This window comes from Syngnathus typhle, linkage group LG5, assembly GCF_033458585.1.
Source record: "Syngnathus typhle isolate RoL2023-S1 ecotype Sweden linkage group LG5, RoL_Styp_1.0, whole genome shotgun sequence".
NCBI classification, from domain to species: Eukaryota; Metazoa; Chordata; class Actinopteri; order Syngnathiformes; family Syngnathidae; genus Syngnathus; species Syngnathus typhle.
Window position 1 is genome coordinate 19,809,224 of NC_083742.1, and position 15,819 is coordinate 19,825,042.

The 15,819-nt window shown below is 47.1% G+C and overlaps 1 protein-coding gene across 3 annotated transcripts in view; it reads left to right on the plus strand.

Annotated features, from left to right (window-relative positions):
• egr3 (early growth response 3) overlaps positions 1-14,884 on the plus strand; it is a 39,525-nt gene extending 24,641 nt beyond the window's left edge. Inside the window, exons 5-9 of one of the 3 annotated variants that reach the window (XM_061279540.1) lie at positions 3,164-3,209; positions 3,418-3,525; positions 7,823-11,249; positions 11,315-11,727; positions 13,257-14,884. In XM_061279540.1, coding sequence (XP_061135524.1) covers positions 11,571-11,727; positions 13,257-14,347 — 1,248 coding nt within the window. In that variant the 5' untranslated portion in view covers positions 3,164-3,209; positions 3,418-3,525; positions 7,823-11,249; positions 11,315-11,570 and the 3' untranslated portion in view covers positions 14,348-14,884. Of the gene's footprint in view, positions 1-3,163; positions 3,210-3,417; positions 3,526-7,822; positions 11,728-13,256 lie in introns of all 3 variants that reach the window. The other 2 variants (XM_061279539.1, XM_061279541.1) reach the window with 2 other exon arrangements.
• The last annotated feature ends 935 nt before the right edge of the window (positions 14,885-15,819 follow it).

Below are 15,819 nucleotides of genomic sequence, written 5' to 3' on the forward strand. Positions count from 1 at the left end.
TAGAGCGAGGCCAACATTCCGGAATACTGATTTCTCATTTGCGGAGGGTAGAAAAAAAAAATGTATTTAAGGGAACTGACAGCATTTTATGTCGTTAAGTGTGATTTTCTCTGAATTTTGATAAGCATAAATGCTCCAACGTCATACTGAGTCCAAATGGCATTTATAGGTTAACGTAGTCTGCCACTGGAAAATGCAAATAAAAGCTATTGGCGACTATTTTTTGATTTGGCGGAGACAGAGAAGTGGATGTTGGGTTCACGATTGCTTTTTTTTTTTTGGTCCTCATAGCATATATCGTCCTAGGGAGATGCTGCGTTGTTACAATCATTCAACAATATTTTTGCTAGTTTGGTTAGCCACGTACGGCGTTGTCCAAAACACTCGCAAGCTTGAGGTACTAATGGATTGTTCAATTAGCCTAAGACCAATCCCGTTTCAGTCAAGTAGCAGATTCCCCTCCAGTTTCCATCTCGACTCCTAGCATTAGCAGGCGTTAGCACGCGGCGAGACCTCCGCCACGGCAACTCTTTGCAAAGTGTACGTCAACGCCGTCTCTTTAAATTCGCCACCAGCCTGCAAATGAATGAGCACCCAGGCGAAGACGAAGCAGGCGCCATCGCAAGCACTTGGCTTGAGTGGAATTGGCGGGGTTGGCGGGAGGCAGGCTACAAGTCCAGCCTCAGAAATAGAGCTGTGAACACCATCTGTCATGCTCTCTCTCCCCGTCTGTTAGCCTGACTGCGAGCGAGAGAGCGAGGGAGCGAGCGAACGAGGCGCTCCGAGCCGCGCTTTAGACGGACGGATGTGGGTGCTGATTATCGTAGGTGTGGGCTTGCGCGGGGTGGGTGGGTGTGCATGGGAGGGGAGAAGCAAGAGGTGGATGCATGAGTAATTCACGTTGACAAAGGGAAGTACTCACCCACACAAGAGGAGAAGAGGGAAAAAAGGGATGTTGGGCTAGCGCTCGGTATTCCTGGTGAAAGGACGTTACGTATATGCATGCTTGCCTCAAATCATTGCTCATCTGACCAACAGAGTCAATGAAATGTGGACATCAAATGTTCAGCTGTGTAATGATAAAAGCTGTCAATAAGTTCCCTTGCTTTTGGAAATTGGATGTTGCTTTAAAGCCGCAACTTTAAACTCAAATTATTCCTATGTCTTTTTTTTTTTTTTTTTTAATAGTCTTATCTATCATTTGAATTGTTCTATTTCCCGTATTTGTCAGATTCCTACCGCCTACACCGGCTCTGAGTTAAGTATTCCCCGATGAGAGGGTGCACGGCAGCGTCACATTGTGTGTTTTTCTTATTTCAAAGCAATATATACACGATATGCTTTCTTGGAGCCGTGAAGCACCTTGAGGACTTTCAAAGTTATGTTCTCGGCGCTTTGTTTGGACTCCACTAACATAACAATGGCCCAAAGTTTTATTTATTTATTTTTTATTATATAAACTCTGCTTTTTTCCCCCCCCCAAATACCCAACACACCCATCACATAGTCTACTATAACTTTTTTTTTCTAACATTTAACAACTCAATAAGAAGCTTTCAATCAACTTTTTTCCGTGCGATCTGCATCCCGCCCCCACACGACAGTCCCCTGAGGTGGGCCACCCACTATGTGAGAATGTCCTGTAGATGAGTGTGAGCATCGCTCCCCGGTGAGCGTCCCTGAACTGTCATAACTGTCCTAAAAATGATTTTAAAAAAAACCTCGGGTCACGCTAAATTGCAACTGTTCTGCTGTTGTTTTAACGACGCTACATAGTATAAGAGTAGAATTATCACGGCGCGGTGAGAACAAAGCCGCACGCGCAAATGTTGACTACCTGTTGCCACGGCAACGGGCTCGCATCCTGCAGGCCTCGGGACTCTTGCTTGTTCTAAATAAAGCTTTTTGTTCTCGCTGATCACTGGATGAAACGATGAAAAATTCTCCCCGCAGAAACGCACGGGTAGTAGCGATTGCCTTCACAATGGCGCCGTGCACTTGATATTTAGCACGCTAGCGCAGGAACAGGATTATTGACACAATGACTACGCCACATCACGCAAGAATTATTATTTTTCTAAAAGCCCTCACTTGTATCATCCTTGGTAAATCTTCTCCGATGTACAACAAAAGAGCGAGCCGACGTTGTCATTGACAAAAGAGATTCGAATGATCTTTGCAATAGTGTCGTTTTCCAAGAGATCCATGATCATGCCTGTCATCCCAATTTTTCCGGCTCTTAATGGGGTCTCGGAGTGGCAGCTTTGAGGGCCGTTGCAAGCTAACCGCTAACTGGCATTCATCACTTTTGCAAAGATCATCTGGGTCAAAAGAAATGACACTATTCTCACGCTTTGACTGCTGTTCTCATTTAGCTTTTGAGCCGGCCGATGAGGTTGGGTAAAGCCCATTCATTCCGCATGCCCTCGGTGGCCGGGCGGCCGGCCTTTTCACTGGGTTGCGTCACAGTACCTCAGTCACCCTGCGGGGGGAGCCTGCGCGTGGAGAGACAGGCGGCTCTGGCAGGTGCTGCTGAGACGAGATACCCACTCAGCGCCGCTGACGGGGACTTCCGTGTTTACTTCAAGTGCTTTTGGGGCCATTTCACAGACAACATATTTAGCCCTTTTCCTCCCACTCGAGGATGCGAGCGAGCGAGCGAGCGAGAGAGCAGCCAAGCCTATTAAACAAACGTTCCTGTCAGCAATTTGCATGGCGCGCAGCATCTGTGCGCTGGGCCCATGATGAGCCAGTTGAACTTGACATGTGCATAACGATTTTGCGCCTGACATCTGATGAAGATGCAACCTGCTGTTACAAACACATTTCTTTTCCCTTATATGAATTGATTAGGTGCGGGTTTTTCATTGATGACAAATGCAACAGCAATAGATTTGTTCATGGAAATGCTATCGTGTATATAAAATGGACACACCCCTGCTGTTTTCATGTCATTGTTTTTCAAAACCGTCTTAGCTTCGGGGCTACTTTTCTTGAGCTGGAACTGTAGCCTTACTCAAGATGGAAATAATTAGGAACAGTTCTAAATTCCAGTCAGTGTTGGCACAAGAATCTTCAGGATTCTGCTAGAAAGGGAAAAAAAAGTCATTAAAAGCCGATTAGAAATATTGAACACTGCTAACCAACATGTTTTTTTGAATAGGGAAGTTCACTGAAGAATGGAGACTTAAGAGGGCGCACAATCACTGGTAAGTATATTTTTATTTTTAAATATTCTGTTTTTTTAACTCATTTACAGGCAATGAGCGGTGGGGGTGGGGGGGGACATGTCTTAGTTGACTCAATTTTCAGTGACAATCATGCAGTTTGACTTGCCTCATTGTTCTAATCGCATTTATGTGACCGTGTGTGACTGCATTCATCAGCCGTCGCTCGGCTAATTCCTTTGTTTTGCAGACTACGCTCCTCCAAGTCCACCACAGCATAGCGGTCTTCACCGCTACCAGTTCCTGTTGTTCAAGCAGTCGCAGGACGTGCCGCCCCTCGGCTCGCAGACGTCAAGAGGTAATGATTCTCAGAGGTCACCGCCCCTCTGACCCCTAAAAGCTCATCCATCATACGAGGGCTAATCAACGCGACTGCCAACACGTTGTTGAATCAGCAATAAAAGCAAACACGGAAAGCTCATCATGTAACATTTCTATACGTTTATGGCCTACTGGAAATGATAGTGGTCATCCTTGATGTACCTAAAGAGATGGAAAAAAGAAAAGTCGATTGAATTTAAAAGGCAAAGGAGTTTTAGGTGATAAGAGTACTTTCAAACTAGTGGCGCCAAAATGTTGAGACGGAAAATAATGTGAATGCTCAATTAGCTTGTTCAAGGATGCAGTGCGTCTACTTGTCCACAAGAGGCGCTATTGATTTACTCAACTAGTTGGTGGAATCTTCAGCGAAACAATTTGTTACATACCATTTAATGTTGCATCAATGTTGTGTCAGATTTGAAGTTACAAGGACATTTTCGGTCAAAACAAATTCATTTTTTAATTTACTTTACAAACTATCATTTCATTTGGTTGAAAAAAAAAAAAAAACTTTTAAAATTTGGAAGTCAATGATTCAAAAGAGCTGTTATTTCAATTCTTTGATTTTGTTGAGGTTCTTGTACTTTTGTACTTGTTGGCCCCCAAAGGTGGGCGTGTTTGGAACCCCACGATCAGGCGTGTCTGGCTGTCTGTTGCGCTCGGGTTCCGGCCGATGATGTGAGGGCGGTTTGAGTCATGAATGAGTGCAGCTGCCACTCTCTGCTGTTTCGGAGCTTTGACACCTACGTCACTAATCGATGCCGGCACGCTGTTTGTTTGATGTGTGTGAAGGGTTTGAAAATGAGCAGAAGATTCTTCCAAGTAGTCCCAATGTCAAACATGGTTAATCTCGAGAAATCTTAGCATGAATAATCACCTGCTGTTGTTTTATGATTTTTGCGCAAACAGAAGAATGCATTTTCAGCCCCCCCCCCCGTCTCATTATGAAGCTTCTGCACCCACCCATATTTACTCGTCTGGATTGCTGTAATTGACCCGGATGACTTCCTCTCCTCAGCAAAGTCGTCTTGCCGTCAAAAAGAAATCAAATTACAAATTTTACTCGTAAAACATTTTGTATCAGTTGTTAAAATAGCCATTTTTACTGCTATTGTATTTTTAAGATCATTATTTATTATTATTTGTAATTATAAATTATTTGTATTTTATTTCTTATTTTATTTTATACTATATTTTAATATTAATATCAATGAATCCAAATCATATTATAATTATGCAATTATTTTTATTTATGAGTATTATCATGCGCAATGATATGTCAAAGGTTCCGAGAATCAACTTGTGAATAATTGATGAATTGGAAGTGGTCCTGTTGGCTTAGTTTTTGGCCGAACTTGCGCCCCTCACAGAAAGCGAGGGTCTCGGGTAATTGATGAGGAGATGATGCCCATGCCTACTTGTCTGCTGCCACGCTTTGAGGAGGACTTTTGTCTGGCACCTGCTGCAATTGGACTGGCCTCCGCTTGGCTTTGACAAGGTTACACAGGCACAAGCGCACACACACACGAGCGGACGGAGGGAATCCCATGTCTCCCCACCTCCTCCGTTAAGTATGTTCACTTATTAGCGTCTGTCCTCCCTCCCTCCCTCCCTCCCTCCCTCCCATGTGCAGCGACACAGAGCGCATTTGTCAGGCCCGTGACATTAATTGATGTGATTTACAATGGGAGAGCATTTAGTCGTGGGAGGGCGGCTCCTAATGATCATTTTCCACTTCCAGCAGCGCAGTCGTTGACTCAATTTGATTGCCAACATGTTGTCCCTTGTTTTCTTTTCATCTGGGCCAACGTGAATGGGGGGGGGGGAGGAACGCCCCTGTGTCTCCTGCGTTCAACTTAGAAATATGGGTCAGATAGTTGAAAGAGTGGGGGCTCTTGGCTCCAGGAAGAGATGATGGGGGAATCCCCCGTGCCAGGGTAGGGGGGGGGGGGGGGGGGCATTGGGCATCGTGGCCCTCGCGATGCTTGTTAGCCACTTTGGCAAGCGCCACCGGGTTTGCAAAGGGATGTGATGCCGAAAGGGGGGGGGGGGGGGGCTGGCTTCTCATCTTTCAGGGGCCCGGCATCGACGTCATTGGCCGAAAGCGAAGGTTGAAAATGACAACAATCTCAATTCCTTGTTCCCAAAATGCGAACCTGATGATCGTACGGCGCCAATGACAGTGTAGCGGCGGGCGGGCGGGCTTTGGGCTTGTATGGTGTTGCTCATCTTGCCTTCTCGAGCCCACACTGCCAGCTCAGCACACTCCACAGTAATTGAAGCCATTTGCCATGTTGCAGTGCGGTAATGGGCAGATCCATGTCTACCACCCACCCACGGCCTCTACCATTAATCAGAGCGCCGCAGCCAGGATTTTGGGCTTCTGCGGCAGAGAGCACTTCGATGTTTTACCTTATTCTTTTATTTATATATAATAATATATATATAATGTGTGTGTATGTATGTGACTTCCTGTCATTTGAAATGGAGATTTTGAATATTTGGGAGTTCAATGAGGGGGAGAGAAAAAAAAAGTGTGACCAAAGCGTGAGCGAGACGAAAGCGGAAGACGCTCACATCACCTTTCATGTCCGCCACTATCTGTTCTGTCCTTTCCATGAGCGTTGAGATGGGAGCGGTGGAAACATGTTCTCCGCACTCCAAACACACGGCAGCCTATTTTAAGATGGCTCGGACCAGCCAGCCGGTGATAACGCAAGCAAAAGTTCCGATGGCCGGCCGGGTTTTGTCATCCCACCGCGATGGTGGACGCACGTCAACGCGTTTGTGCATGTCAACAGAGTCCAATCTGCCACTTGACTCATGAACCGGCATCAAGTGACAGGAGTACGCTTCTTGCCTCCCCCCCCTCCCCACCTGATATTGAGGGTGAGGGGGCCTTGTTCCACACCTGCGGGGGTGGCGCATTATCTGGCGTGGAACGCCGTGGCCCACCTTTCAGGCAGGTCGCTGGACTCCATTGCCCTCACATGATGATCAGAGCCCTTTCTGTCAAATCATCGTATTCACTCTTGAGTGACGGAGCGGCCATTTTTCTTTGATTTCTTATGCTCCACCTGTACTCATTGTATCAACGGCCGTAATAGTTAAAGATCATCGCCCGCCTTCAACACACCTCCAATACGAACGGACGGCCACGGGTGAATCTTTCCCAGATGTCCTTTGTGATGCCGGCGGAGGTGGAGCGCGTCTCCCTCCCTGATGGCGAAAACAGCCGCAAACGGCGGAGGCAACGAAAGAGCCGGTCCGCAGTAACGTTGGGATCCGAGGCAGAGCCCGACTCGATTCTCTCTACAGATTTGGAGGGCTTCAATCGTTGGCTCGCATTCTACGAGATTCTTTTCCAGTACCGTCCAGCTGTTTTTTTAATGATTCCAAATGGAAGTCGTGGAATGTCAGCCATTTCCTGGATTTCTTTTATGTACAGCAGAACACACGAAGATGCTCTCGCGTAGTTATTTCGCTCTCTCCATTTTGGCAAGTGTCGGTTAAGGGAAAAGGCAAACTGTGCTGGGAATTTGAGGTTGTCCAAAATCTGAAGCCGTGATATTGTCATAGCAGCCGGATTCGCCGTCTGGTGTTTGTTGAAAAGGAGAGGGAAAGGGGGAAGAAAGAAAAAGAAAAAGAAGTGCAGGCGACTGAATCATATCATCTTGCGTTGCCACCTCCATCATTACTGCAACATGTTTTATTTTCAGCAGTGTGTGTGTGTGTGTGTGTGTGTGTGTGTGTGTGTGTGTGTGTGTGTGTGTGTGTGTGTGTGTGTGTGTGTGTGTGTGTGACTCACAGCTCACTTAGGCCTTAAACACGGACATGACAAATACAGCAGGGATTGCAACGCTAGTGGATGTTTGCGGAACAAAGTCCGTTCCGTTGCATTTGCTCGTTTTACAAAATGAGATTTCCCATTGGGATTATTCTTACAGTTTTATTTTTTTTTGAAACGCAAAGACACCAAAGGCTAAGCTACGGAATCACTTCTGCTCAGTCGCTTAAAAGCAACACAAAAAAAAAAAAGGACTTGGACACCACGGACGTTTTTATTGCTTGAATCGGCATTGTTCTTCTCCGTGTTTTTCTTCTCTTTGTTGCATCGAAAAAGCCTTCAGAGAAAGCAAAATGAAGCACAGCGAGTTGAAATGAGCTCTCCGTGTCACCAATTTGGACGATATCACGAGATTTTTCATTCAACCTGAAATGATCTAGCCGGAGATATAAATCTATATCACCTATTTTTTATGTCTTTCTGTCAGGTCAATGGGATGTGGAGTCCTTCGTCTCTGCTCACGCTCTGGGATCTCCCGTGGCCAGCGTGCAGTTTCTCACGCAAAACTACCGAGACTAAAGATCTCCTGAAAGTTGGAATTAATTACAAATGCACAATTGTTTTGCCGCTTATCACATCTGTTTATCCGAATGTATTGTTTCCTCTTTGTGTTTTCCCTCTTGCATGCATTTCGATGATCGCATGACGCTGTCGCGTGAGATTTTAGGAGAAAATGGGGGGGGGGGCGGGGGATTTCTTATTAGTTTCCGAACTCTGTCGACGAGAAAAGGAAAAGGGCCTCTGATATCGCGAGCCGGTGTGGAAAGAGTCGCTTCTAAATCAGGGGCGGAAACACGTCAGGGCCCAAAATAGGAAGTAGGAGGTGAAACTGAGACCGCAGCACAACCGGATGCTGCAGTGGAACTAAAAAGTGACATGATGGCAAGGTGGGGGGCGGGGGGGCTTTGTGATTTACAATTTATTCGGTGAAGGGGACTTACCGTGCGTTGTGTTTTTGTTTGCATTTTTCCACTGAGCCGTCAGCTCAATTGGAAACAACTTCCAGAGAAAATCTCGTCCGTCCAAACACGTCCTTGACTTTGACTCCATGAACCCGTTTTGAACTTTGGAGACTTGCATAAGAGACCCACCTGCCAGGTCAACTTTTCAACCCTTCCGCTCGCGGATGCTTTTTCCGACTTCTTTGTAGCGGGCGGGTCGGAGTAAAGTATTGGTTTCTAACCAGCACCTCTCCTCTGGGATGGGCTTGTATCAATAGCCCAGATTTCTGAATCTCCATCAAGGACTTTGATGTTGTGGTGATCAATCCTTTGATTAACCCCAAGTTTGGTGTCTCCTCAGTGGTCCAGGCAGGAGTAGGTAATGTCTTTGGTGGATAAGACAGCCTTGGTAAAGCCCCAGCGTGCCCTTCTGATGAACCCTCCGAGATCATTGATCAATTTTGTTTGCTTCCTGGTCCAAAGCCTCGCAAACAAAACAACTCTTTAGTATCCATCACGTGGAACGTCGCTCTCCACCTTGATGTTACCTATCAAATATTATTACAGTTGGCACGCAGGCTGTAAATCCACACACTCATTGTGTAACGTGCCAAGTGGAAGAGAATCATCACGCCCCCCCTAAAAAAAACCCCACCTACTTGGAATGCATCAGCAATCCAGCCCTTTGCCAAGATTTTGACTTGAAAAATCAAAACAGCGCTTTTGCTTCCATTCATATGTGGGCGCCCGGGTTGCCAGAAACAACTGGATTTGTCCCTTTTTTAATTTGACTCTGAACGTCAAGCGCATTGACAGCTGTCACTCGCCGACCCCGGAGAATATTGCAAATGTATTCAATACCATCTTAATGTATTCAAATGAATGAGTTTAATCAATTCCGTTGCCTAACCGAGAGCAAAAGTGATCTAATAAACGCAACCACTTTTCTCCCTGGCTTGATTTCACTGGAGGATTGGAAACATAAATGGCACGCGAACACGCTTTATTGTGACGCCGTTGTCTCGCTGAGCAATGACCTGTATCGACGGCAGCGTTGCCTTCGAGGGAAAGTCACCAACGCATCTTTGCTTTAATCAACATTAAACACTGCATCATGCAACTTGGACTTGTTCTGTCATCCAAACTCACCTTGAGGCATGAAAAAAGTCCAAATAACGTGGCATTATCGATGTTCCACTTTGAGCCTTCCTTCCGCCATTTGACTATACGGGCCTGGCTTTTCCATGAGCTGGATTGGATGGCCGTGTGACGCTGTGTTGGAAAGAGGCTTTAGCGCAGGTACAAGCTCAGGTGTTTCCAAGCAAGCAAGCAAGCAAGCCATCCCTCGGGCTCTCCCATCTGCCTGCGCTGGATGTTTATCATGGACTAAGAGCTTTGTCTTTGGCTCTCATTGGTTTGCATTGATAAACGCTATCTATCAGGTTTCCTCAAATAGTGGCTCCCACTCGAAACGTGGTCCACTTGAACAAATAAACACCTCTCCCCAAATAGATGCTTCCTCTTAGGGGGAGAAAAAAAAAAGCGCAAAAAGGAGCTGAGTCTATGTGAACATTGCGGCTAAGAAAAACAGCAGCACCAAACAGACTCCGATGAATAGAGTTGTCGATACAGAGATGATTTTATTTAAATGATGTAAAGACCGCAGTCATGTTTCATCTGTGCTAATTCAATAAGATCAATAGACGTCAATAACCCCGTAACTGAATCACGGTTTATTTTGCTGATTCGAGTATCCAGCCTGGGCCAGGGAAGATGCTGCTCGTCCACTCGCTGGTGCAACTGGTAATCCTAACACACACACACCACTGCCACAGTTTGTGCAAGCCCCCCCAAAACACAGAGCGTGACTCAGACCAACCTCCACGCTTTTTACACACTTCAATGAGAAGCTATTATTAAAATCTCGGGTCGGAATATTCGCATTTCTTTGTTATTCCTCTGGTTGGTATTTGGTGCATTTGTGCGTGTAATGTTCCATCTCAAGTTTAAAATTAAATATATCACTCACACTATTGCAAGTTGACATATACTGTTTATTAACCAAAAAAAAAAAGAGAAGTTATTGTGGTATTTTTAACTTGTTTCCTTCCCACAACTTTGCTTGGCAAAAAGCAGCGCCGTGACGTTGAGTCTACCGTCATCTCGTCTGCGGCTTTAGATCACTTTTCCACTACTACGACTTCACCCGGAACTTGCCCATATTGGGCAGGGAGGGGGCGTGACCGGACGGCTCCTTTTTTGGAGTTTCCACGTTGTGATGGTCACGTGGGCCGACACCTAACCCCGGCGGCTCCCTTGCTACAATGTTGACAAAATGTGCGTCAGCTGACGCTGTCCGTGCATGTTGCCTGCTGCTTTTTCTTGCGATACGCTCCATTTACATAGTGTCCAAAAAGTTTCTAGTCCTTGGAAGAAGAAGAAGAAATCCATGCGATTGTGATCTTCTACTAATTGAATGCCGAGGTCCATTTCGGCAACTTGACAGGAGCCAAAACTTGATAATTACCTTATTTAAAAATATATAAATAGAAGAAGGACACGGGAGATATTTTGTGAGGGGAGAGGTTTGTGCAAGTTTAAAAACAAAAAAAATCAAGTCGATTCCGGCATCGGTAGTCTTTTCGAAATTTGACAAGAAGACCGAGTGACATCACGTAAACTGCAGGCAGCATTGAAACCGGCAACCTCATCACCGTCCGCCCCGTTACGTTACCTCCCGTTACCATTGCCTTCTTCCACTTGCAGTTTCCACGGGGCTGTCCGGGCGACGCGCGGGGAGCCTGGGAAGCCGAGCTCTCTGTCCTTATATGGGCATCTACGTCACGCCAAGGTTCCAGCCCACTATTAATGCCGCCCGCCCATCACACTGAAGTCTCCCCAGCCAGCCAGCCAGTCAGTCAGTCAGCCAGCTCCAATAGAGCAAGTACACCACCGCGACTCTTTTTTTTTTTGCACAGTCCACTGGAACCACAAGCAGCCCACAAAAGGCATCCACGCCGGTCCCGAGTCATAACAAAATAGTCCATGCACGGAAGCGTCGACGCATCGGGCGGGGAGGAGATCAACTAAGCATCAACAAGATCAACTTCGGAACGCACCAGGAGCCGCCGCCGCTGCCGGAGTCGGAGCCCGACTCCTCGCACCTGACTCCCGGAGGGGGATACCCATACGACGGCCCCCTCCCACATCCATGTCGGAGTGACTCTTAGTGCTATGACCGGGAAAGTGGCGGACAAGCTTCCTCTTACCATGAGCAGTCTAATAAACAGCATCCCCGACAGCCTGTACCCAGAAGAGGACGTCCCCACCTCCATGAACATTTTCACCAGCACGGAATCTATTAACCACTACTCGCAGATGAACGCGGCGGGTAAGCACAAGTGCCGTTTCTTCTTCTTTTCAACAAAAAGCTTCTTTATTTTGCAAACGAGGGAAGGAAGTTGGAGAGGGGCACCTGTTGGCACGCTGCTCTCCGCGCGCGCACATTCATTCCGCCGCTCCACAAGTTGGAACGACACACACCTGTGGAAGCCCAATTAAATGGAGCTTATAAACTATTTTTATTATAAATATAGTTGCAGGTTATTTAAAAAAAAAAAAAAGCCCTTTCAAAATCCGCCACGCGATCGCTTTAATTATTAGGATTTCTAAATACTAAAGCGAAAATGTCCGTTCATACACGCACCGCTGATTTATAACAAGCCCGCGTTTAAATGACTTCTAAATAAAAATCAAGCCATGCATTATTGACGCCGACTTCCTAAATATATTTGACGTGATTCCTCCAAGCAGGCCCGCGCCAAACCTCCTTTTGTGGAGTCAAACCGCGAGGCCCCGTTTCCACCTTAATCCCGATGATCGCGTTTATTTCCTAATTCCGTCGCCGCGAAGCGTTGCGGTTGCCTGCCGCACATTGGCAGGAAATCAATCAGCAATGATTGTGCGCGCGTCTCCGCGTTGCGCACAATGCATGCACGTTTAGATTTTAATATTTACGCCCACCTTAAATTGTGCTTAAAATAAAAGCAGCATCTCAAAACGCGCTCGGTCGCGCACACACACTCACGGAAAAAATGTACACCCAGTATAGCTGTAATGAATGAAAAAAAGGTGACGGCAAATTATTTGCACGTATTTTTAGTTTGTCCTAAAAATGTACAAAACGTGATACAATTTCAAAAAGTTGTTATAAAATGACTTGCACATTTCAGGTGTGTTCTCGTAATTCCTAAAACCAAATCTAATTTCAGACACTTTTTCATATATACCCGTTGAAAAATCTCACGAGTGAAATGAGACATCCATCGCAAAATAAATCTTAAAATAAAATGACAAATATATTCTAGACTTGACATGCTCAAGTATTTAAGGTTTGCCTGTAAATTACAAGGAGTGACATTCAAATGGATCATATTTTTACATTGTTTTGGGCGAGTCTGTATGGTATCTTTGACACGTGTCACATTCATTGTGGTTGACTTGAATATCTGCTCATTAATTTCAAGAAGTCCCTCACTCCTCCTCTATTATGTCCAGATGTGTGTCGAATAAAGGCGACCGCCCCCCCCTCCCCGTGAGGGAGTCGGATGATGTTACCTACCATTGAATTTGGCTGCCCTCCTGAGGGACACAATGGTTGGATCAAAGGGGGTGTTTAGGGTGTGATTTATGAGGTTCTTGCGGGATCGCAGAGGGACAGTCGCCTCCGCTTTCGATGCACAAGTCACTCGCTCGAATTTACCGCTCGGACGCCGCTCGTGTGAAGATTTCCAGTCAGTCAGGACAGGACTTCCAAAAGTCACGACTTGAACGAGTGTGACTCTTTCCAGCCCGAGCGCAGTTAGCCATGCTGACGGAACCCATGCGGATTACATGTTGCTTTGTTTTGCTCTAACCTAGATAATATCATGGATATAGGCATGGGAGGCGAGAAAGGCGGTGGAGAGATTCAGTACGGCTCCAGCTTCCAGTCCAACCGCAGCGGGCAGACCGTCACCTACCTGGGCAAGTTCGCCTTCGACACGCCTCCCTCGGGCGGCATCGGCGGCTCGGGCTGGTGCTCCGACAACAACATCATCAGCCTGGTCAGCGCGGGGATCCTCGGCGTCTCTCCGTCGTCGGGCACGGTAAGCGCCCAGACGCCGTCCTCGGCGGGCGGCATGGGAGGACAGAACTCGGACATGGAGCAGGTTTACGGGCCGCCGCTGCCCGCCTACTCCACCTGCGGCGACCTGTACCAGGACCAGGTGTCCTTCCACCACAGTCCCGCCGGCGGCACGGCCCTGGCGTACCCCGCCAATGACTACCACGCCACGTCCAAAGGCTCCATGGACGGCAGCCTCTTCTCCATGATCCCCGACTACAACCTCTTCCATCACCAGGGGGAGGTCAGCGTGATGGAGCACAAGCCCTTCCAGACTATGGACCCCATCCGGGTCAACCCTCCGCCCATCACCCCTCTGGAAACCATCCGAGCGTTCAAAGACAAGCAGCAAATCCACCCGGGTTTCATCGGCGGCGGCGGCGGCGGCCAGCAGCACGCTCCTTCCCACCACCCTCCCCCGCAAACTCTGACGCTCAAACCCATCCGGCCGCGCAAATACCCCAACCGGCCCAGCAAAACGCCCGTCCACGAACGTCCGCACGCCTGCCCGGCGGAGAACTGCGACCGGCGCTTCTCGCGTTCGGACGAGCTGACGCGCCACCTGCGCATCCACACGGGCCACAAGCCCTTCCAGTGTCGGATATGCATGCGCTCGTTCAGCCGCAGCGACCACCTGACCACGCACATCCGCACGCACACCGGCGAGAAACCCTTCTCCTGCGAGTTCTGCGGACGCAAGTTCGCCCGCAGCGACGAGAGAAAGCGACACGCCAAGGTTCACCTGAAACAGAAGGACAAGAAAGCGGCCGACAAGGGCAACGGAGTGCTCGGGAGCCACAGTTCCCCGCCCGGCTCCTGCGGAGGCCCCACCATGGGGCCCTCGTGACCATCGCTCCCTGCTCACGGACCCGTCTGACCCTTACATCCACTGGGGGCAACAGGGCCGCCGGGCCCGGGATAAGAAACGCTACGGGTGACTCTCGCTCGCATCCTCTCCTGTTTTGAGATGGGGGGAGAGGAGGGGAGGGGAGGAGGCTGCGCCGCCAACCTGAGCGGAGAATCTTCGTCCATTCCGCCCAAAAAGCCATGGAGCATCCACGCCCTCTGCCCCCGGTTGCCCTTTTGTACATTTCTTAAGCGAGAGCAAGCCAGAATCGATCGCAGCTATCCAAATGGACAAAGTAAATATTAAGAGAGGAGGAGCAAAGTGAAAGGGTGAGGCATTCCTTTTCCTCGGCTGTGAAAAAGTGCAATTGGTTGTGTTTGTGTGCTGTCATGGACACCTTAGTAGTGGCACTCGTCTTCTTTTTTTTTTCTGTTTCATTTGATTTTTGTTACCGTGTGGTTTTTTTATTCTATTTGAATGTTGTTTTCTCCGATGAATGTGCCAAATGTATTGTAGTAACTCAGCCGACCTTGTTTTTTTTTTTTTTTTTGTGCCTGATATTTACCAAACTTGAGTGAGATCTGCTTCCGCGGAGGGTTCAAAGAAAGGTCAGACTCCAAAGTCTCTCAAATTCTTCTTTTTTTTTTAATTTTATTTTTTATTTCACACCATCAAGTTCGGTCGAAACGGAGCAGGTGTCAAACTAGCACGTTACATGTCGGAGGAATGGTTCCTCCTACTTCCCAGTATTTGCATAGCATTCAACATCCAAATCGTTTTCAAAGCCAACAAGGAAGTTTCTTGTTTGTTTTTTTTTGTACCATATTTAAATTTGTATGCAAGTGACAGCCGTTTGTGTCATGCGCTCAAACGCACCGTAAAAAAAAAAAAAAAAGGTTTTGTACATATATGTGCATGCTACAATGCACAATATGTTATTCCAACATATCTGCATTAATTAAAAGAGAAGCTTTGGACTAAACGCTTGTTGAGGTTATGTTAATTGAAGTTAATTGAAGAAAACAAATTGCTCCGTGCCTGAAGTGGTAAAGCCTTCTTCCATTTTGGAGAGGCTAAATGATTGCATCATCTCTCAAACCAACATTTTTCTCAAGTGGTTTTTGTTGTTGTTGTTGTTGACCATTGTGCTGAAAGGAGGTTGAAAAGACACAATATGTCATCTTCCACCAAACAATACTCACATTTGGGCCAAAAAGATACACTCGTCGTCAAAAGCTGAGCCGATTTCTTTCCGCTTTATGAAACGGTGACATTGTCTGCTCAGAGATGAAAATGAACGTGTGAATTTGACGTCGGTCGACAAAAGCCGTGAAATGTCCACCCAGGTTATTTCATGAATATAAATGTCCATTTCGGGACCACTTTATGGAGAATATAATTCGATATGTATCTTCTCCAGAAGCATTGAGTCTGGCTGGCAGATTTTTATTTGGATTTTTTTGGCTGCAGGA